General features: G+C 56.9%; 1 protein-coding gene across 7 annotated transcripts in view; it reads left to right on the forward strand.

Moving 5' to 3' along the window:
• Positions 1-4,046: 4,046 nt before the first annotated feature.
• The window catches only part of LOC105474899 (potassium voltage-gated channel subfamily H member 2), a 33,388-nt gene continuing 14,979 nt past the window's right edge, over positions 4,047-22,455 (forward strand). For 3 of the 7 annotated variants that reach the window (XR_003016449.2, XM_011729776.3, XM_011729775.3), the window contains exons 1-2: positions 4,047-4,530; positions 7,415-7,645. Coding sequence is in view for 6 of the 7 variants with exons in the window: in XM_011729776.3 (XP_011728078.2) it covers positions 4,455-4,530; positions 7,415-7,645 (307 nt within the window). In the remaining variant the exon portion in view is untranslated. Of the gene's footprint in view, positions 4,531-6,870; positions 7,333-7,414; positions 7,646-17,711; positions 17,821-22,455 lie in introns of those variants that run through there. The other 4 variants (XM_071094248.1, XM_011729778.3, XM_011729777.3 and 1 more) reach the window with 4 other exon arrangements.

Here is a 22,455-nt window from a genome sequence, read left to right on the forward strand (position 1 = left end):
GAGTAAAGCAGAGAAAAGTGGTCCTGGTGGAAACTACCCCAATTGCAAATCCATGAGCAAAATATATCCAGTTAAGCCACTGGATCTTGGGATGGCTGTTACACAGCAATAGGTAATGGAAAAACCTCATATCCACCTCATTTTCTCCAAACTATTTTACATGTGTCATTCAATCAATAAACCTTTTTTGGATACCTACTCTTTGCCAGGGTCTGTACAAAGACAGACACAATATCTACATTCGTGGATTCTGCATTCAGCTGCCACTACTGTTTCCTTACTCTTTCCTGCCACTACTGTGTCCCCTTTGCAGACAGAATAAAATTCATAGTCCTCAGCCCTCTGCAAATGGTGCCAGCCTGCTGCTCCACTGCCACCACTTCAAACTATTTTGTCCCCAGACCCAATCTCCATTCTCCTTTCTTTATATATCTTTATGTTGTCTCTTCTATCTGCAATGCTTCTGCCCTGCCCCATCTCCAACCTTCAAGGACCTGCTCTGAAATTTCCTTCCCTGGCAAGGCCCTCCAAGACTCCTCCGGTTGAAATTAACTGACACCTCCTCGTAATCCCACAGCACTGACTGCAGACTGCAGTTTCTGTCTGCCCACCGTCTCCTCAAAACTCACTAGACTGTGAATCCCTGGAGGAGGGATCCTGGCTTATCTCTCTTGTCCCCCAGCAGTGTCTGGCACAGAGCCCAGTACTTAGAAAGCCCCCAGTAAACACTTGTCAATGCAACTAGTAGCAGAACCAGAATTAGAAGTCAGATCCCCCGAATCCTAGTCTCCAGGGCCTTACTTGCTTCTTTTGACATCACAAAGGCAGGGAAAATGTCCCACCAAACGTGGGGATCAGGTTGTCCAGAGAAGACCTTGGAATGTGCCAGGGGTTGGCGGGATTGCTACATGTGGAGCTGCAGAGGCGATGAGTGAAGAGAGTCCTGGCTTCTAGCTAGGGGTTTCAGGTGAGTTCCTTCCTTCCATCCTTTCTTCCTTCTTTCTTTCCTTCCTACTTCCCTTCTTTCTATCAATAAGCCCTGATCATCCATTTCTGGAGGGGAAACATGCTGTTTCTTTGATTCTTTTCTCCTCCAACTCCAGTTCCTATCTGAAAAAAATCTCTATTCTAGGGACCAGTTGCACAGAAAAACAAAAAGCTCCACCATGTTCAAGCATCAAGGGACTGCTCATGCTGTTCTTCCTCCCCCAGGGTTTCCCAGGAACCATTGCTCTGTAAGCTGTCTCTCCTGTGCCCAGCTGACTGGAACAGCTTCCCAGTCCCCTGTGGGTAACCCCAGGCTCTGCTGGGCCTGACTTTGGTGGTGTCTTGCCTGGCCTGCTCCTTGGGGGACCTCGGGCAGAGCAGGCTTCCATTTCTCTTTTTCCTTCCAAGATGTCCTGGCTCCACGCCTTTGGACTGAGCAGGAGCAGAGAGCAGGGTGGGCAAGATGCTTTCTGCAGACTTTTCTCCCTAAATTGTTTCTTTTTGGGAGCTGGGAGGAGCCTAGATTATCTCACTGTAGCCTTTCTCTTCCCTCAGTCACAGGCAGGGTGCGGGAGAGCTCTTCCCAGGAATGGTCTCTGAAATGGCTCTTGGAGCTGAGATGGGGGTGGGGCAGATTCTAGAGGCTTAACAGCCCAGCTCTTGGTATTAGGGTTGGACACTTTTCTCTTTGTCCCAGATCTGGGGGTAGCAGAGGTGGGAAGTTGATGGCAGTGGGGGCTTCTCCATCAGCTCATCTGAAGGCCCAGAAACGTTGCTTTGGGGAGAGCTTGCCCCTTCTCACAGCTTCTCTTCCTCAGCTCAATTCTTGAGTGTGGGGGCGGCTAAGTGGGTCTGCCTTCAGGCCTCCAAGGAAGTCAGAAATCTACATTCGGCTTTGACTTCTGAGTATGTGGAGTGGGTTGGGGGGAGAGAGGGAGAGATCTGGCTCTCCTCAGCTTGAGGGAGCAGCTATCTTCTTGCCTCTGTGCACAGAAGGAGGGCTACCCTGTGCCTGGGCTCCTCTCTGTTTGGGAGGATGAAGGGCTCCTCTGACTCCTTTGTCTTCCCTTTGGGATAAGAGCAGAGGCCTGCCCCAGCAACGTGGGTGCAGGAGTGGAGGACAGCTGGCCAGCTCAGATGAGTGGCTCCTTCCCTTCAGGGACTGGCTCTCCCTCTCCTTTGGTCTGGAGAGAGGGGGAGGCCACAGATGCCCCTTTCCCTTCTCGCTCTCCCATGCCCATTCTCAGCTGCTGGCCTTTGCTCACTTTCTCTCCATCCCCTGGCCTGGACAAGAGGACACTTCACTCATACATGAATCATCCGGGATTCATAGCAGGCAACCCAGCAGCCAGGGGTGGCCGTGGGGCGGGGCGGGGCTGGGCCAGTCATGGACTGGGTTCTACCTGGAACCCAGATGTGTTGATGCACCTGATGCCAAGTCACCAAGGAGGGGTAGCCTGTGCTGTGGAAGGCCCTGGGCCCCCTGGGGGGTGAATGAGGAAACTGCTGGCAGTGGAGAGGGCCTAAGGAATAACTGCACAGGCAAGAGCCTCTGGACTTTTTTAGAATCAGCTGGTGGAGCCACCTCCTTCTCTCCCACTGGCTGCCTCCCTGAGTCACTGCCCACCCACCAGCAAATAAAAAAGAGTGTCATCTGCTGGCCAGTGGCCCCATTTGGCCCCAGTGTTTGCATCTTTTTGCTCCTGGGTGGAAGGTGAGAGTCCGGGTAGGGTGGTCTCACTATGACAGTTCTTTCTGCGCCTTCCTCCTTTGGGACTCCGCTTCCTTCCCTGTCCTTTGTTCTTCCCCTCCCCCCACAACCCATGATGGTTCTCGCTGGTGACAAGACCCAGCCCCTGCTCCAAGGACAGAGGCAGCTGCAAGCCCTCAGGAGCCCCCACATGGCCCCATCCATCTAGACAGGTCTCTGATCCGGCTGCAGGGAGGGGACCCTCGGCTGTTCAGCTGCGACTCCTCCCTCCCCGCCCGCCCACTCAGCTGTCAACACTCGCCTCCCCGCCCTGGCCTTCCCGGGCCCCTGCCTGACTGCTAAGTCCGAGGACATTGCGCCCGGAGACCCTCACTCAGACCCATGCAGGCGATGAGCAGGGGGCGGGCAGACACCCCGCCTGCCCTTGAGCATCCCCAGGCCTCCTTGCCTAAATAAGGGAGCCGCAGCTGGAGCGAGCCAGCTGGCCGCGGGGAGGGGCCTGCGGCTAGGCCAGGGTTTTCCGAGGGGCTGGGCCGCGGCCACCGCCGCAGGGCCCCGAGCCCGCCGATTGGGCCTGCAAGGCTGGCCCCGGGCTGCCGGGGGAGGGCAGGCCGCTCGCACACGGGGATGCCCCGGTTGGAACTTCGCGCTCAGGGACCTCTCTTTGATCCCGCAGCTAGGAGGCCGCAACTGCTGTCAGAATGTCCCTCTCTGTGCGGCTTCTCTGCAGAGCCCCACAGAGGGCTGTGTGTGTGTGTGTGTGCGCGTGTGTGTATGTGTGTGTGTTGGGGCAGGGGGCGTGCCTCTTCTAAATTTCACCCTCCCTTATTTAAGATCTCTGCTGGTCTGGGACCTCCAGATTGTTTTGCTTTTCCTATTTCCAGGGTCTCCCTTGACCCCGGACTCGTCTTCGCAGGGCCCAAGCCTTGCCCGGGTCACCCACAATAGGCACTGAGCGCATGCTGTGTGTACCAAGCCGGTGCTCGGCGTGGTGGGGAACCAGGGCATAAGGACCGGCCTTTTCCCTTCAAATCAGGTTTCTTAGCCGCTAATCTGGGGTGGGGGTGGAATCCCTTCCCCCCTCCCGGCCGCCTACAAGCCGGCCATCACACCTGTCCTCACGGTTCCCCCAGCCTAAGGGTCCCTTCCCCCTCTTCGGGGCGCGCGAGTCCCGGGGGCTCCTTGGCAGAGCAAGGGGCTGGCGCTGGGGGAGCACTCAGCGCGGCTCAGCCAATGGGAAGGGCGGGCGCGAGCGGTGGGAGGGGGGAGAGGGCGGCGCTGCGGGCGCGCGGCAGGCGGGAGGGGGCCGGGAGGCGGGGGCCGGAGCCGGAGGGGCGCGCGCCGCATTAACCCTTCCGCGGCCGGGCCGAGCCGCAGGCGCTGCCCGAGCCGCGGGCGCCGGAGCGGCTGTCGGCGCGGCGGCAGGCGGGAGCCAGGAGCCCGGGGCTCGGGCTGGCGGAGCGCAGCGCGGGGACGCGGCGGAGCGGGGCCCGCGGCTCGGCGGGGGCCGGCAGACAGGTGTGCCGGCGGCGGGCGGCTGGCGCTCAGGCGGCTCCAGGCCGGGCCCGGGGTCCGGAGCTGGGAGCCGGGAGCCGAGCGAGGACCCGGCGCCCGCAGTCCAGTCTCGGCCCCGCCCGTGCTCGGCTTGGCCGCGGGGTGCGGGGACCACGGCCCGGCCGGGCCACCCGAAGCCTAGTGCTGGGCCGGGTCGGGCCGGGGTGGGTGGGGGCCCGCCCGGCCCGCCCATGGGCTCAGGATGCCGGTGCGGAGGGGCCACGTCGCGCCGCAGAACACCTTCCTGGACACCATCATCCGCAAGTTTGAGGGCCAGAGTGAGTGGGGGAGGGGGCTGGGCGGGGAGGGGGCTCTGGGGGCGGGCCGAGCTCTTCCGAGTGTGGATGGGGGGGCGTGCCCGGGCCGAGTCCATCGCCAAGTGCGAGTCAATGGAGCCTGGTGGGCCCCAGGCTCTGGCGGGGGGCGGCTGGGGCAAGGCTTGGTGCACCGAGGCCGTGGGCACCGGGCCAAAGGGCTTGGGGCGGGAAGCTCAGCTCAGGCTTTTGGGATCAGAGAGTGTGTGTGACACGCCGAGTGTGCAGGGAAGGGACGTGGGATGGAGTGTGCAGGTGTCCCCAACTTTGGGTGCCTGGACGTGGATGGGGCTGTGTGCAAGGGCATAAGAGTGTTTATGACCCAAACCCTGGGATCCCGAGAGTCCAGCGGGCACACTGATCTTGCCAGATCTTGACTGTGTTGTGCCTGAGGGACTAGAAAGCCGTGGATGCAGGGTCAGCCCATAATCTCCTCTTGTGTGTGTGCCGTGTGTATGACCCCGAGCCCATGTGTCACCCATGAGTTAAACCCTGTATGGGCGGTGGGGTGGTGCCTTTGAGAAGGCTGTGAGCTTGTGGGCTCTGTGGAGACAGGGTGTCCTGGTGCTAGAGCTGGGCTTTGAGGGTAACCAGCTCCCTGTGGTACCCTCAAGTTGTGGTTTTCTTGCCCTGGGCACTGTCACCTAATTCCCTTATGGGGACCAATGCCTGCCTGATAGGGAGGCTTCTAGAAGGGTCCCAGATTAGGCAAATGTCCTGGGTGTGGGTTTGCACCCAAGCAGCATTCATGTGCCTGTCCCTAAGGCTGCATGAGCCACAGTGGGTGTGACTGCCAAGGGCCCTGGGAGTTGGGAGAGGATGACATTCCTTGCCCATGACCCTGTGAGCACAGGACAACGCGTGCTTGTAACCGTGGTGGGGGGAAGGAGGGGTCAGTCCAATGGTCAGTATTGTGTGAAGCTGAGGAACAAGATGATCCTGAGGGGGTGGAGACAGTGACACTGGTTGAGGGCCTCCCTGAGAGGTGGGGGTGGGCCCAGGGGGAGGCTGTGGGCGGGCCCATGGGGAGATTGCGAGGGGTATGGGGGAGAGCTGGCTTCTAGCCCTACCTTTGCCACTGACTGCCATGTGACCTTGAGTGACTCTTCCCTCTTTGGGTCTCAGTTTCCAGGTCTGTGGAGGAGGGGCAGGCTTTCTGTCCCATCCCTGTATTCCAGGATCTCAGTGAAGGGTGTGTGTGGGGGTGGGGCATGCCTTCGAAGAAACTTCCTCTTCTCTCCGAGGCCTGGGACAGAGGACAAGGGGTGATTTTTCTTCTATGAAGCTGAGGTGTGTGGCTGGGCCTCTGGACTGCCTTGGACTGTGGCAGAGCTGGAGGCTGAGTTAGGGGGTCTTTTCAGGTGACAGGAAGCCCTGACTCCTGGAACTGATGGCTGTCTAGGAGGTCTGGGGGTGCTTGGGAACTGGCCAAAAGATGACCCAGTTCCAAAAAGCAACTTCCTGGGGGCCAGGGGAAGGGAGAACCGAGAAAGGTGGGAGGAGGCCAAGTCCCGATGGCCTGGGCCTACCTCAGGGTACCCTGCTGCAGCCCATCCTTGCACGTAGGATTGCCTAGGGCTGTAACCTGAGGGCTTTGCCTGCTGGGGAGGGAAGGGGAAGAATTCCAACTGCTACTGAAAGCCCCAGCATTAAAGGCCAAAGTGGCCAGAAACTTCTGTTTAGAAAAAGCTCTTATCCCAGGAGCATCTTGCCTGGCACAAGTGAGGCTGCTGCCTGCCTGCTGCTCACTTGCCAACCTGGCTCTTGGGGCAGGCCTGGAGTCGGCGAGCCAAGTCTGGCCGAAATGGAACCATGGGGGTGCTCATCCTGGATGAGGCCAAACTGAGGAGGGCCTCACATCCCTGGCAGGTCCCCTGTCTTGGGTCTGTTTTCCTACAAGTGGGGCCAAAGTCTCAGGCCCCTCCCAGGCTCCAGGTATTTCCAGGGTTTGGAGCTGCAGGTCCCTGTCTTTGCTTCCTATGACCTTGGGTTTCTGCCTGTGACCCTCAGCTTATTCTTCTGCCTCTGCCAGACCAAGGTTCAAAAGCTGGCTCTGTCCTTTACAAGCTGCAAGACTTGGGCATGGTGCCGAACTTCTCTGGAGTCTTGGTTTCTTCATCTATAAAAGGAGGATAATGACACCTACCTTATGGGGTTGTCAGAGGACCAAATGAGATGCAGCGTCCTAGGTGTTCAACGTGTAACTTCCCTCATCCTCTCTGGCACACCCACCCCTCAGCTCCTGACTGTCCTTGCGGGGTGGGGGTGGGGGGGTGGGGTGGGGTGCAGAAGTTCCAGGGGTTACTGACCTGGTAGGATCCTCAGATAATTGGGGAGTGATTTCCTAGGGAGCCTCAGGATAAGGAGTGGCTCAGGGAGCGCCCCCCAGTCTGGAGAGCAGGGAAATTAAAAGCAGAATCCAGTGCAATCCGGCGCAAAGGGAATCCTGGCCGCCATCTCTGGCCTTTCCCAGGCTCCCTCTCTAGGCCCAGTGTTTATCCCTCCGCTGCGGCTGCTGACACGCGTTGCTGACACCCGCCAGGCTGGCCTCAGCCTCAGGCACGGAGGAGGCAGCAGGCTGCTGGCGGCCTGCCCGGGGGAAGCCACGCAGCCCGCCTGTGGTCCAGGCGGAGGAGGGGGCGCGCCGCGCGGCCGGACCAGGCCAGGCACCTGTATCGGGGCTCAGGCACAGCTGCCTTCACCCCCTGCTGGGGACCCCAGTCCCAGCCATGATTCCTGTGGCGGGGAGTCCCCGGGCGGCTGTGTGTGAGTGGAGAATGTGGGGAAGGGCTGGGAGTCCCCGATGCTGGGGTCCCCGCTCACGCGCACTCTCCTCCCCGCCCCCCAGGCCGTAAGTTCATCATCGCCAACGCTCGGGTGGAGAACTGCGCCGTCATCTACTGCAACGACGGCTTCTGCGAGCTGTGCGGCTACTCGCGGGCCGAGGTGATGCAACGACCCTGCACCTGCGACTTCCTGCACGGGCCGCGCACGCAGCGCCGCGCTGCCGCGCAGATCGCGCAGGCACTGCTGGGCGCCGAGGAGCGCAAAGTGGAGATCGCCTTCTACCGGAAAGATGGTAGGCGCGGGCCGGGGCGGGGCAATGACGAGGGGCGGGGTCAAGAGGGGTGGGACCACGGCGAGGGGCAGGGTGCGTGGGGGTGTGGGGGCGGCTGGAGAACGCAGCGAGCCCGGGCAAGGTTCTGTGGGGGCGTGACGCGGGCTGGGGTCCTGCGGTGTGCCTGTGGGAGGCGCGGTTCCGGGGCCTGCACCTCACTCTGCTGAGATGGTTTTCAGGGGGACAAAGGAGTTGCTAGGCTGTGGATCTGGCTCCTCTGGTCCTTTTTTTCCCTGGGCAGGTGTGGGCACCTAGAGCAAGTTGGACTAGAGTTAGACCGAGCTGGGATGGCAGGTACATGCGTGGATGGAGGTTAAAGGTCAGGCTGGCAGTTGGGCGCTGACCTCCGGCCACAGGCCCCTAGCTGCCTTAGGGCAGTTGGTGCCAGGTGACAGGTCTGGGAGATGTCACGGAGGGACAGGAGGGCTGCAGGACTCTGGCTTTCTCTGCTGCCCCCCTCCTGCCCTGCGCTTCAACAGCACCTGGGGGAAGTGAGTGCCTCTCCTGCAACCTCAGTTGCCTTTGTCTCAGCTGTCGAGCGCCCTGCCCTGCCACCCTCTCCTGCGCCAGGTGTCTTTACTCAGCCACCGCCTTCCAGCACAGCTGCTCTGGGCTTCCGGAGAGCGGATAAACAGAGCCCGGGGTGGGGCTGCTCCCACACCGTGAATGCCGTGTTGGGGTGGGCTCTGGTCAGGGTGGGCAGAGCAGGAGGACTGGGGTCCCGCGGGCAGAATCCTGCTACAGAGGCAGCTCTAGAATGCGTGCAAACCTTGCTGCTTCCTAGCGTGTGTCCCATAAGCATTTGCTCAATGCCTGTGAGCCTGGCAGGCGCTAGGCTCTTGGAGATGGGCAGGACAGACGAGGCTCCTGCCCTCAGGGAGCTTGTCTGCTGTAGACAGTGAGCACACTCTGTTTTCTGTTTGGGACCAGGCCAGCCAGCCCCATGTACCAGCCCTGTGTGCTCAAGGTTGTCTGGGGTGACCCTGCAAAGCCTTGCATCCTCAGGGCTGTGCTTTTGCAGGCGTGCACAGTCTGTGGCATCACTGGACAGCACTAGAGCGGGCACGGTCCCTGCCTCCTGTGGAAGAAGGTTTGCTCACAGCAAATCAGGATTCCAGCTGGCAGGAGGCAGGGGCTATGAGGCTAGACTCAAACCCTGAAGGCAGTGGGTGGTTTCTAGGGGCTAGACGCTGGGTCAAATGCTTTACTTCTCTTATCTCATGCACTCTACACAACGCAGGGAGGTAGACACTACTATTGTCTTCATCTTGGGGGATGAAGAAACTGAAGTTCACACAGTCACATAGCAAGAAAATAGCAGTTGGGAACAGAGCCCACATCTGTCTGACCAGAGCTCTGTGCGCTGTGTTCTGTTATATATTGAAAACAATACCAGATAGTTACAGGTCTATCTGTACGCTGTACATTATCTCATGTGAAATTTTATTTTAAAAGTTTGCCAACCACAGGTGTAATGAAGAGACTACGAACCCGTAAGTCCTGGGTTTGTGTCTAAGACGGTGCTGGAAATTATACACTATTGGACAAGTTGGTTGACTTCCCTGGGCCCGTTTCTACTTCTGGGATAACGTGTCTCACTTCGGACCTTCACAAGGGTGCTGGGCTTTCATAGAGAGTGCCTGCCACGGGCCGTCCTCTGTAAACACGGTGCCAGTTCCACTATGGATGTAGCTGTGCTGGGGATTTGGCCTCTTGGCAGCAGAGGCCGAGGGCTCTTTCCTTTGGCTGTGGTATGTGTGGAGTGCTCTTAGGTGGAGCTGGACCTCCCTCCTGGTCTAGGCTGGTCCCTTCTGGAGAGGATGGCCATGGGCCCCCTTCTGCAGAAGAGTTATTGTGGGATCACCTAATCCAACCCATTCGAGTTGCAGGTGGAAGGACAGAGAAGCAGAGGTCTGATGACCAGTGAATCAGTGGAAGGAGTGGGATTAGAACCCACGTCCCCGGCCCAAGTTCAAACTTGTCCCCTTTCCAGGTTACAACTCCAAAACATGGGGCTGTGACCCAGAAAACTCTATGCCAGCCATCTCTGTCTGTCCCCTTCTTCATTCTCACCTAGTTTCCATGGGGCTCAGGTGTCTCCTGTTGGCCAAAAGGCTGGCCTGGAGCTCAGCCACCTAGGACCCCATGTATCCTGGCATTCTAGGCCTGGGGTGATGCAGACAGATTTCCTCAGCCTCCACTTCTTCTGCCTTGAAACACTCCATCCCTCCTGTGGTCCCGGGGCCTGGCTTGGGCTGCATGTGTGCATGCCTGTGTGTGTACTCACACATGGGTGCAGTAGGGAGGTGGAGGTAAGGAATGCCTGTGCCACCCCTTGTTTCTGTCCAGGCCTTTCTCAGGGTCTCTGCCTGGGCCAGCCCCGGGTAGCGGGGAGCTGGGCAGGAGGTGGAGCCTTCTGCTGGCAGGCGCTGCCGTGGACAGCTGTGCTGTGTTGGTGCCTCTAGCCTTGCTCTGCGCAGTGTCAGGGCCTGGAGCCAGACAGCCCCATTATTTAGTTGCTGGGACTGCTGGGAGGTGGGGAGGCTAGACTGGGGGAGTGTGGGCTGAAGGGAGAGACACGAGGTGCCTGGGGCTCACTAGCCCTGTGCCCCTGGAAGTCAGGCCTGGGATTAAGGTGGAATTGGGGCCAGAGCCCAGTGGTGTGAAGCTGGCTGGTGGTAACATCCCCACAAGGCCCTGGGGAGGCACCCCAGGCAGCAGGTGCTGGCTGTGTCCACACCTGTGCTCCCACATCGCCATGGGGGCTGTGGCTCCTCCTCTGCCAGTCCTCACAGAGTCCCTTCTCTCTGTCCCCTGCATCCTCTCTGCTCTTTGTTCCTGCCTCTGCTCCCTGCTTCCCTGCCACTGTGCTCAGCCAGCCTGACTGTGCCCACCTTCTCGGCTCCTCTCCTGTTCCGCACATCTCCCTGCCTTTGTCTCCTGCCTGCCTGGTTGACTCTCTGTCCCTTGGTCTTTATCTCCTCTCTGGTGCCTCCCCCTGTCTTCTTCCCTCGCCTCAGCATCCGGAGCCTTGCTCCTTGCCTCTCCCCCTCTCTCCCATTGTCCCCCACCCCTTGGAGCCTCTATCTGGAAGGCTCCGTCTGACTGCTCATACCTCTGACTGGCCTGGCCTGGCTCCATGTCCCTGTGTCCCCGGGAGCTTGTGCGTGGGTGGGGATGGGGGTGTCTCTGGAGAAGAGTCTATTGGCTTCTCCACTCCAGCTGCAGGCCGGTTGCCATGGTAACAGGGTCAGAGGGCCCCCACTGCAACAGCTGATGCTGTGGCTGTTGGGAGGGGGTGAGGACCTGCTGTCCAGGCCTGCTCCCCAGTGCACTGTGCCCAGGGCCTCAGAGGTGGCTCCATACCCAGTGGGCTTCTGTCCCTGGCCTTGGACCCCAGCCTCCCAGGTGCTCTGGCAGGCCTCAAGCCTCAGACTGCCTTGAAATCCTCAGTACCTCCTGTGATCAGCCCCACTCCTCTGGGCCTCCTGCCCTTCTCCATCCCCCAAGGCCATCTGTCCTGTCTTCTTCCTCGCCTGCCTTATCCCTTCCTGTGCCCATTCCTTTAAATCAGATGCCCTGCTCTGTCACCACCACGCCTCACCTTCTCCCTCATGGCTGACCCCTCCCCAGCTCAGACACCCACTCTTTGCTTCTTTTCAGCCGCCTAGGTCTGAGCTGGGGATGAAAGAAGCTTTTCCTCGAAGGGAATCCTTGAGGCTGGGAAGGCAGGTGGGACAGGGATTGGTGCGTAAGTGGGTTTTGTCTTCTTGAGATAGGAGGTAGACCAGAGCGATCCCAGAGGACAGGGCTTAGACACAGGAGCATTTTTCCTGTGGGACTGAAGCTATCAGGGGAGTGCCCTTCATCCTGGGGACAGGGATGTTCCTATCCTTTTGGCCAAGGCCTGGTGCAGCCTGGAGACAGGGCCAAGTGGGAGAATCTGCAGGGCTGCCAGATGCGGGCAGAGGGGCCCGGGGGTCCGTGGGGTCCCTGCCTCCGAGCAAGTTGCCTCTTGCCCTATAGCACCTTCCCTCCACATTTCCCTTCTCCAGCTGGATCAGAGGCCTGTTGGAGGGGCTCCACAGGGGTCATTCCTGAGCTGTGGCTGTCTGTCCTGGTCTGCTGGGGCTGTAGTCTTCCCATCCCAGGCCTGCTCCAGCGGTGAGGCAAGCATGACACAGTTGAAGGGTGCTATCTACTTCTCCACCCACCCTGGGGTCTGGAAAGCGGTGGGAGGGCGGCTTCTCCGTGTTGCGTCTTCTGCAGCCCCCGGAGAGGAGCTATGTAAATATTTGCGAAGAGCTGTCTGGGATGGGAGCAGAGTTTGATGGTGGCCTTGGGCTCTGGGAAGGGGGGCCGTGGGGCAGCAGAAGGGCCAGCTTGGGGGTGTGAGATGCGGGGAGACTGGGCCTCTTTTCTGCCCAGAGGTGCCTTCCTGGGTGGGGTGATTTTGGAGGTTCCAAGAAAGCCCATCACGTGTCGGTATTTCCCTGAAGGGTTCCTGAAACTCCTCCCTTAGAGAACTTCTGCGTTTAGAATGCTCCTTTTTCTTTAAAAACACGTTGTCTCTCATTGCCCCCTCCCAGTATAGAGACAAAAAGTATTTAGCCCTTTAGTGTGAGGGAGTTTAACAGAACTTCCCTCCGGACGTGGGCAGGAGGGCAATGGGAGTCAGGGTCAGTAGAGGAGGGAGGGGTGCTGGGACAGGTGATGAATGTGGGGGGCTCCCCTAAAGTCCCCTCCATCCCCTTAGTCCTGCCCATGGAGATCTCTATGCTGTGGCCTGTGGTTGGCCTCAGATAAACCCCTCTCCTTTTTGGGTGCTTGTCCAGGATGAGAAACACCTTTAGGAGCCAGGCAGCGTCTTCCCCTTGGTTCTCCGCCTCCTGCAGTGCTGGAGAAGTTTCCCTGTCTGTCTCCCCCCACCAGGCCTTGAACTCTACGAGGGTGGAGAACAGCCCATCTGCTTTGTTCTGTTGTATCTGTGTGCTCAGTGCACAGCGGGAGCTCGGCACATGTTTGCTGAATGAATGAATGAATGGGGTGGGCAGTGTGCTGTGTCGCAGGAGCCTTTCCTGGGAGTCAGGTGACTTGGCAGCAGTTTCCAGCTTGGTTACAGACTTGCTGTGTCTGGGAGTCCTCTAGCCTTGCTTCGTGTGGAGGACATTGTGGGGCACAGGAGCGTCTGGGGGCTCCCAGCTTCTTCACCCTCAGAGGTGGACTGAGGAGGATGGGGTAGGGGAACAGAGTCTTAGAGCTGCCACAGAGAGCACGGCTGAGGTGGGGGTGATGCCACCTGACCGGCAGCACAAGGCACTTTTTATTGTTGTGACTGCACTTTATAGTTTGCAAACTGGGGAGCCGTGCTTTACCTCAGGTGGTCCTCATGGCCCTGTGAAAGGCAGGATTCCTCTCCATCACTTTACGGGAGGGAAGTTCTTGCTTAGAAAGGCTGAGGCACTTGCCCAAGTTTACCCAGCTGGCGGGTGCCTGAGTGGGAACCCGAGCCTCGCTGTCTCCTCCCTGCCCAGCGTGGAATGCCACTGTACCAGCTCTCTTGCCTCCAGAGAGCCCTCTTTGGGGCATGATGGGCTCAGGGCCTCAGGAAACTTGGATTTTAGGTGGGGTCTGCAAGCCTCCATTCGTCGTTTGCTAAGTGGAATCATAGCACCTGTCCCTGAAGCACTTTGGGGTGTGAGGGTGTTCCTGGAATGAGATGACAGACACCCACAAAGCAGCGTGCAGTGCCAGAGCTCACTCTCCTCCCCATGAAGCGGGTGTCACCTAAGTGGCTGCAGCTGCTAGCCCGTGCTGTTGCAATTGTGGGAAATGAGCCTGATCCAGGGCCTCAGCACCCCTGCTCCTGCGGTGCACCCCGCCCCACCCTGCACCCTGCCTGCCTCACCCCTCCCTCCCAGCAGGCTGCTGCTGGCCCCGGGTCCTGCCTCTCCCTCAAATAATTGAAACCACAGAATTTGTGTTACTGCTTTTTCCTTTCTCTTTCATTGTATTCTTTCCTTTTCCCTTTTATCTCACTCTCCAGTCTCATTACCCTCCCCATAGGCAACCGTTCAAATGTACTTACTCTGAAAGTGTTGCTTGCATATGTCCTTGCAAATGTGTATTTTGTCTGGATATATGCATATAGATTTAATTTATGTAAATGATATTGTGCTATATGTTGTATTTTGGTGTTCGCTTTTCTTACTTGGGAATATGCTTTAAGTCCAGCTGGGTTGCTGTTCGACATCTTGTCTGTAGCTGCGTATTCTGTGGCATGTGGCTGCCGCGCTTCACCTGCCCACTCTCCCGGGGAGGGACCCCACAATGTCTCCAACTCCCAGCCACCATAAATGAAGCTATAGTGAATATCCTTGGACATGGTCTCTTCTGGACTTGGGTGAGGATGTCTGTGGGATACACGCCCGGGAGAGGAATTGCTGGATCGCGGGACATGTGGACACTTAACTAAGTACTGCCATGCCTGTCATCACCCTCCTTCTCAGAGCTCGAGATTCCCATACCCGCATATCTCTGCCACTCGTGACATTATCTACCTTTCTAAATTTTGCCAATCTAATAGGTGAAAGTGATTTCTTGTTGCTTTAATTTGCATTCCTTTGATTTCTATTGAGTCTGAGCATCTCTTAGGCCTGGTAGCCTCTTGGGCTTACTTTCCTGTGAATTGCCTGCTTATGCCCTTTGCTCATTTTAATTTTGATGTTGCCGTCTTTTGTCCTTGTTGATTTGCAGGGGTTGCTTGTGTACTCTAGAGATACAAATGCATACTGTGAAACGTTCAGTGTATTCCAGGTTTTAATTCCTTATTGAACTGGAAAGAGATATTGCAAATATCTTCTCCCATTCAGTCTCTCTTCAATTTATCCAACAAAGGTACTTTACTTTGATGCAAACAAAGTCATTGATTTTTAGCTTTGTTTGTACTTTTGAAGTTTCTCAGGCTGCAGAGGGTCTCCATTTTCTTCTGTTCTCTTAATTGTTTTGCTGTTCTCAGTTAGGTCTATAATCTATCCTGAGACTACCTCGTATATGGTGTCAAGTAGGGATCGAGTTTTATTTTTTCCATGTAATGTGCCAACTTTCCCAACGCATCTAGTAAACAGTCTGTTCTTTTCCGCTGAATTGTGGGGCAGCCTTTATCAGGTTAATCTCCCACATAGCCATGAGTCTGTCCCTGTGCTCTCTGTTCTGTTCTAAATATTTATTTACTGGCTCTTGCATTGATACTAGCTTAACAAAAACCTATAGCCTTCCATATGTCTTAGCGTCTGCTGAGGCAAATCCTCTCTCTTCATTCTGTTTTTTAAAGGTTGACATAGCTATTTGTGGATCTCCCTTGTTCTGCATAAACTTTATTTATTTATTTTTTGAGACGGAATCTTACTCTGTTGCGTAGGCTGGAGTGCAGTGGCATGATTTCGGCTCACTGCAACCTCTACCTCTTGGGTTCAAGCAATTCTCCTGTCTCAGACTCCCGAGTAGCTGGGATTACAGGTGTGCACCACCATACCTGGCTAATTTTTGTGTTTTTAGTAGAGACAGGGTTTCTCCATGTTGGCCAGGATGGTCTTGAACTCCTGACCTCAGGTGATCCGCCCTCCTTGGCCTCCCAAAGTGCTTGATTACAGGCATGAGCCACCGTGCCCGGCCTCCCTTTTTCTTCATAAACTTTAGAGAAAGTTAACTGAATTATTGGAAAGAAAACGCCCACTAGATTCTTGATTGGAATTAGTTTGGTTCTATAGATTAATTTGGGGAGAACTGACATCTTTGTATTTGTCCCACTCAAGAGCCTGGATTGTCTCTCCATTTACCAGATCAGTTCTGTATTTTTTGCTAGTTTAAAATTTTGTTCCCCTTTACCCTGATTCCAACAGGGTTCTTGTGCCTTGGTCAATTCCTAGAAACTTAAGAGTTTTTGTTGCTATTGTAAAAGACGTATTGTTTTTGACTATATTTCCTAATTGCTGTGTAGAAAAATGCTTTATATTTTTGCAGGCTGATCTTGTTTCTCACAACCTTACTGAACTCTCTGATCTAATTAGTTCTAATTGTTTATCTGTTGATTTCTTGGTGGTCTCTAGGCAGGTGACCCCATCATCTGCAAATGATGCCAGTTTTCGCTGTTTGTTTGGATCATCGTCATGTGTTTTGATGCTCGAATGTTCCACCTGACTTTTTGGGGGTTTTTCATTGGCACTTGTATCTGTTTGTTGGTGCTTCACAGGGTCCTGTCTGTGTGTGGGCGGGGCGGGGGCAGCAAGTCAATGAGGAATTATAACTCTTGGGTTTAAGCTGTGGCTCATGGCAGAGCTGGAATTGGGACAGGGCTTTATCAAGGCCTTACCAGGCTCTCTGGGGTATGCTAGGAGCTGAGACAGAGCACAGACCTAGAAGCCTACAGACCACTCACTAGAGGAGACCCCAGAGTGTCCCCTGGTGGACACTGGCAGCTGTGTGTACCTTCACTGCCCTGTGGCAAGCTGTGTGTGGGGTCACAGTGAAGGGGGGCTGAAGGGGACTGAGGCTCGGAAGTCTCACACCTGGTGCAGTTCCTGCTTTTGCCGCCTTTCCTTGGGTTCCTGGGTGGTCGACCTCTGTGTTCCATGAAAACCGATGACCACGTTGAATTTTGCTTCATCAAAAAGGTACCTTAATTCCCATGGTTGCTCTGTCTGCTGTCCAGACTCAGGCTGGAGGGCACCACGGGCTTGAAATGGGCAAATTCTGTTGTGACAGGGTAGGCTGTGCCCCTGGATCTGGAAAGGAGCTGAGAGGGTCTGTCCCCACCTGTCATGACTGCAGATCACCACCCCTGAGTCCACCCTCAGTTCTTCTGCAACTGCCAGTCCTGCCCTGGCCTCAGGGCTCTGACCCAGGTGGACGGGGAAGCCCAGCCAGTGTACAGTGGCCTTCTGGACGAGGGGCATTGTTTGGAAGAGTTTTCCAAGAGCAGCCTCCATGTGGGTCAGACGGAGCAGTCAAGGAAACTTTTCTAGAGGGGGTCCTAGAAGGCTGGGGAGGAACTGGAGGGAAGAGGAGTGGGGGCCATGGGGAGCAGGAGGGAAGGGGTGAAGCTGGGGCACAGCTGCCCAGGACTCACGCGCCTGTGCAGGGATCTGTGGAGAGCTGCTTCCTGGCATCAGCGTGCCCTTGTTTCACCTTCCCAGGCTTCTCAGCAGGAGGGCAGGGGGTGGGACTTCCAGTTCGTGCACCACCCGAGAGGCAGAGCCGGGCCCCAGAGCTTTAGAGAAGCTAGAGGACAGAGATCTTCTGAGGCCATTGCCATGGTCTGGGCAGAGATGGCTCAGGCATGCCACATGCAGTGGATTTGGATGGGTCTAGAAGACTACAGAGGCCCCCGAGACCCTATAAATGATCCCATAGATTGCTGGCTGGGTCTCAGGCTGGAAGGGGTGGTGGAGGAGTCTGTCTGGAGATGCTGCTTCTGTGGGGTCAGGGTCTGAGCTTGGGGCCCCTCAACCTTGCCCTGCATTTCCCAGATCCTGGAGGCAGGAGCTTAGGACTGGTCTCTCTCATTTACCACACACACGCACGCATGCACACGCACACACACTCTCTCTCTCCCTCTCTCTCTCTCTCTCCCTCTCTCTCTCATTCACTGGTTGGCCTTTCAGGCTCCCTAACTCTGTCCCCTGGGCCTGCAATGTCCCTGGCCTTTCCTAGACCCCTGGCTGCCCATGAGAGCTGTGTTAGTGACACGGTGGCCCCCTGCCAGGAGCGGCTCCTGCTGCATCTTCCTGTCGCCGCCACCAGGCTAAATATAACCTGACACTGCACAGCCCTGGGCGGCTGCTCCGGAGACAGCTTCTCTGCCTGGGGGCGGACAGGCCGACTGGAGCCCCAGCCTCCTGCCCTCAGCGTGACTTTGGGCCTGTCCTGGGCACAGCTCCTCCTGCTCCGAGCGAGGCAGGGAGGTGACCAGGTTGAGGATGGCTGCCTCCCTGAGGTCACCTTCCCTGCAGGGACCCAGCACCCCGCCTTGTTAGAGCTCTGGATGCTTCCACAAAGCCATCTGTCATCTCATCTGGCACCCAGTGCAGGAATCACTTGTCCCCGCAGTACCCGCAGGGAGCCTGAAGCTCAGGGAGGTGGGTGACCTGCCCACAGCCAGAGCAAAATAGAGGGAGCCCAGGAGCCACCATGCCTGGGGCAGAGTGGCTCGGCTCCCCAGGGCTCCTCCACCTGTCTGGCTTGTTCCCTCTTCTTCCCTCTTGCCCCATGCATCGGACTGGGGTCCTGTTGGATGGACGGTTCACTGGGGGCAGGTGCCAGGCGTGTCTTGTTGGTCATGGTGGCTCAACACTTCGCGTGCATGGATGTGCTCAGTGATTTGCAGAGGGCTGGGAGGAGCTGCCTGGGAAGAAGCTGTGATGACACCTCATTTACAGAGGAGCGCATGGAGACTCTGACCCCAGAAGGTGCCCAAGGCCACTCAGGGCCATCTGCAGCCTCTTTTTCCCCACCTGGTGCTGACATGGGAGATAAGGCCTGTCCCTGCCACAGCCAAGTGTGGCTCCTGCCTGGGCCCTGGTCTAGGCCAGCGGTACCCAGAGGTAGGGAATTGGGTGGAGCCCCTGACCTCAGATGGGTTGGGATGCTGGGCAGGGACAGTGCCCCCCACCCCAGGTAGACTGCTGGGTGTGGATTGGCACCAAATGAAAGCAAGTCGGCGTTGTGTTCTGAGAAATGATGGTCACCTTCTGTGGCAGCAGGATGGCGCTCTACCTGCTGCTCCGGGATGTGTCCAGGCCTGGCTCTCCTGCTCTGCACTGAGCTGCATGGCCTCTGGAGGCCTGCTGGGTGGTTGGCCTGCCTGCCTCACCCGGGCCATTGGGCCCAAAGGCATGGGGGTTCTAAGGAACCATGGAGCCTGTGCAGGGATGGTTGCGTCCATGGGTGCCTCCCCTTTCAGAGGGCCCAGGAAACAGGTCTGGGCCAGGCAGGGGGTACCTTCTCACCCAAAGTGAGGTGTCTTCAGCCAGCTCTGGGGCTGAGGCTGGGGCGGGAGTGGGGTTGGGGCTGGGGCTGGGGTGGGAGTGGGGTTGGGGCTGAGGCTGGGGTGGGAGTGGGGTTGGGGCTGGGGCTGGGTTGGGAGTGGGGTTGGGGCTGAGGCTGGGGTGGGAGTGGGGTTGGGGCTGAGGCTGGGGTGGGAATGGGGTCAGGGCAGAGTATTTTGGCATCAGCCACATGAGCCAGGCTGGCCCTGGGGCCTATCATTGCTAAGCTTCTTCCACCCTTGTTTGCCTCTCTTCTGTCTCAAGCTTATGGAGACCTCAAGCCAGGCTCTGAGCTTCACATATCTTAGGCCGTTTCACCCCCACAGCCCTGGGGGGTGGGCAGGATCACCCTGTGTTGCAGATGAGCGCCCGGGGGCTCTGGGCTGGTAAGTGACTGGCCCAAAGTCATTCTAACGCAATGTGCAGAGGCCACCTGACTCCACAGCCCATGCCCCCTCCCTTTGAGACTGGGAACTCTCTCCCCTGTTGCACCCCCTCCACCCTCCTTGTCTGTCCTGGCTGCCCCCTGAGTGCTCCAGTGCTGGCTGCCTCGGGAGTGTGGGCTGTGCCTGCCACAGAGTGGCTCTCAGCGGAACTGCAGCCTGCAGCAGCTGGGTCCTTCGTCTCTGTCCTGGGGAGCTGAGCCACTGGCAGGAGCCAGGGCGAGTCGGAGGGAGAAGGGAGCAGAGCGAGGGCCTAGGGGTCTGGAGTAGGTGGGCACCGGGGCAAGTGAAGGCACTCCCACCCCCCCATAACCCAGCCAGTGGTGGGATGGCATCTGGCTGGGAGGCCTGGCTGAAGAGCTGGGAGCAGGTGATGTGGCAGTTCACAGAAGCCCCAGCCGACCCGCCAGGGTGGTCAGAGGCAGTGCCTCCAAGAGCCCAGGCCTATCTGGGGCCCCACTTTCCTTCCTTCCACATCCCCTTGACGATCGCTAGATCTCCCCCGCCTTGGCCCCTGCCTTCGGGCAGGGCTCCAATTCACATTTTTGGAATAACCAGGCCTTTGACAGGGTTATTTTGAAAGGAAAAATTTCTTGAATCTCGACAAAGGAAGAGGACCAACAGACAATCCTCTCTCTCTCTCTCTCTCTCTCTCTCTCTCTCTCTCTCTTTCTCTCTCATATGTGTTTAAGTGTGAGGCACAGGCTTGTGCTGCAAGGTGGTATATACCTAGAGTTTCTGTGACCCTGGCGAGGGGTTTTGAGATGTGGGGTCCAGGACTGGCTGGGCTTCAGAATGCCATTCTGGGCTCTCTTGCTGAGCAGCTTGAGCTGAAGAGGGGACGGGGTGCTGAGCTCTCAGGGCTGGAATTTCTGGGGCCCCGTGCTGGGGACAGAGCCTCCAGCCTATTCTGAAGGTTAGGTTCTTCTTGGCTCCAGACTCTAGGTTTCTCTGAGGCAAGCTCCCTGCTGAGGACTTAGGTTCGAGGGCCTGGCTGGCTGTGGTCCCTGGGGTGGGTGCTGGGTCTCCAGGGCTAAGGCTCCCTGGTCTCCGGCCTCTCTTCAGTCCTGGTGAGGCGCATCCCTGTTCAGGCCGCTGCCGGCCATCACCATATTAGGGCATAAACTCCAGGCAGGCTGTCTGGGTGCCAAATGGTCTCCAGCTGGGCCCAGCCCCCTGCAGCTTCGAGCACCACAGCTGTGTGTCAGAGGCCGGAGGTCAGGGGACAAGAGTGGCTGCTGCAGGGAGACCCAGACAGAGCCCCGGAGCTCAGGGCCCTTGGGCAGAGCTGTGAGGGTCTGGGATGTGGTGAGTGGAAGGGCTGTGGGGTGGGGCAGAGAGCCCCTTTACCTAGTGCCATCCTGTTTAAGCTGGTTTCAGAGGACCTCGTTTCCCTAGATGAATCCCCAGCTGGTTAGAATCCCTGAGCCTGGCCAGCATCTGCTGTGCATCAGGCCCTTCCCACCTGGCCTGCTCCCTGCCTCCCCAGCACACAGCCCCTTGGCCTCACTGACAGGCTTCAAGCACCAGCTCCAAGTCTCAGGGGTGGCGCCGCCTCCAGGTTGCCGGCCTCTGTTGCTGGCCTCTCCCTTGACTCATAGCACCACCACCATCGCCCCTGCTGTGGGTTTGAGATCAGGAGTAGGGGTGAGCCAGGGAGGTTCTGGGAGGTAGAAAGGTGAGGAGAGGCTGGGTATGGTGGCTCACACCTGTAATCCTCGCAGTTTGGGAGGCTGAGGCGGGCAGATCACTTGAGGCCAGGAGTTCGAGACCAACACAGTGAAAACCCCGTCTCTATCAAAATATACAAAAGTCAACTGGGCATGGTAGCCTGCAGCTGTAGTCCCAGCTACTTGGGAGGCTGAGGCAGGAGAATCGCTTGAACCTGGGAGGCAGAGGTTGCAGTGAGCCAAGATCATGCTGCTGCACTCCACCCTGGGCGATAGAGTGAAACCCTGTCTCAAAAAAAAAAAAAAAAAAAAAAAAAGAAAGGGAGGCTGGGTTGCTAAGATGGAGCAGGACTGCATGGTTCGTCACCCTTGCCTCTCCCCCATGCCTGCAGCCTCCCTGGCAGCATGGCCTGTCACTGACACCACCAGCCAGTGCTGGCCCCAGGGCCTATGACTCTAGGCGTTAGGTACTTCGGTGGGGACGGGAGACACTGGGAGGCAGAGAAGACAGCTGAGCAGAGGGGGAGCCGAGAGGAAGGAAGAGGCTCCCTAGGGAGAGTGGGAGATGAGGAGCCTGCCTGGTGGGTCCCTGGGGGGCCATAGAGGAGCTGGAGCGGGATGTTAACTGCCTTCTGGTTTCATTAAGGACTTCCTGCGAGCGGGAGGTTCTGAGCTTGGCCTTAGGTGGAACTGAGTGCTTGGCCTAAAAGGGGCTCCTTCAGAAATTGGCACGGGAGGGCGTGGGGCCCATGTGCTCAACAGGGAGCTGAGGGAGACCAGGTGCACTTGGCCTCGGGGACTGACCTCATCTGGTACAGGTCCTTTGGTGGACAGAGAGAGACTAGAAAAGAAAAAATCAAAGATCAAGAGAAATGCGAGGCGAGGCGAAGATGAAAGATATAGAAGCAGTGCTTCTTAGACTCTTTGGTGAAGGATCAGTTTTCTTTAATGCTAATATGTTATAGGCTGGTACATCTGTGAAATACAAGAGCACATGCGTGGATATTATGGCGATGCCAAATTGCTGTAAAGTTTTTGAAACTCTTGCTTTCAACGTCTGTCCTTATCTTGTGTGCTGACACAACGGCTGGTGCTAATCTAGAGAGAACAGAGACAGAGACAGATAGTAACAGCTAACCGTCTGTAGTGTGCAGCATACGCCAGGCATTGCCTAAGCACTCAGCATGTGCTGACTTGGTTAATCTTTATAACTCATGAGAAAAGAATTATATACACTATGTGTATCGCAACATCATTGTGTACCCCATAAATATGTACAATTATTGTATCAATTAAAAAGTTAAAAAAATTTTTTTTAAAAAATTATTCTTCCCATTTTATAGATAGAAAAAATGAGGCACAGGGATGTTAAATAATTTAGGAAAAAATGCATAAGTGATTAAGTAGCAAATCTGGGCTATGAACCCAGAGATCGTAGGCCTTAAGTCTGTGGACTTAAGCACTGTGCTACAGCGCCTCACGTGAGGGAAAGGCAGAGGTGCTGGGAGGATATGAGGAAATGAGATAGGGAGGAAATGAAATCAAAGAGGGGAAGAAGGATCATAGCCAGCATGAGAGAAGGTGCACCTGGGAAAGAGCTAGATAAATCACAC

The sequence above is a fragment of the Macaca nemestrina genome, chromosome 4, assembly GCF_043159975.1.
Source record: "Macaca nemestrina isolate mMacNem1 chromosome 4, mMacNem.hap1, whole genome shotgun sequence".
Taxonomy (NCBI): Eukaryota; Metazoa; Chordata; class Mammalia; order Primates; family Cercopithecidae; genus Macaca; species Macaca nemestrina.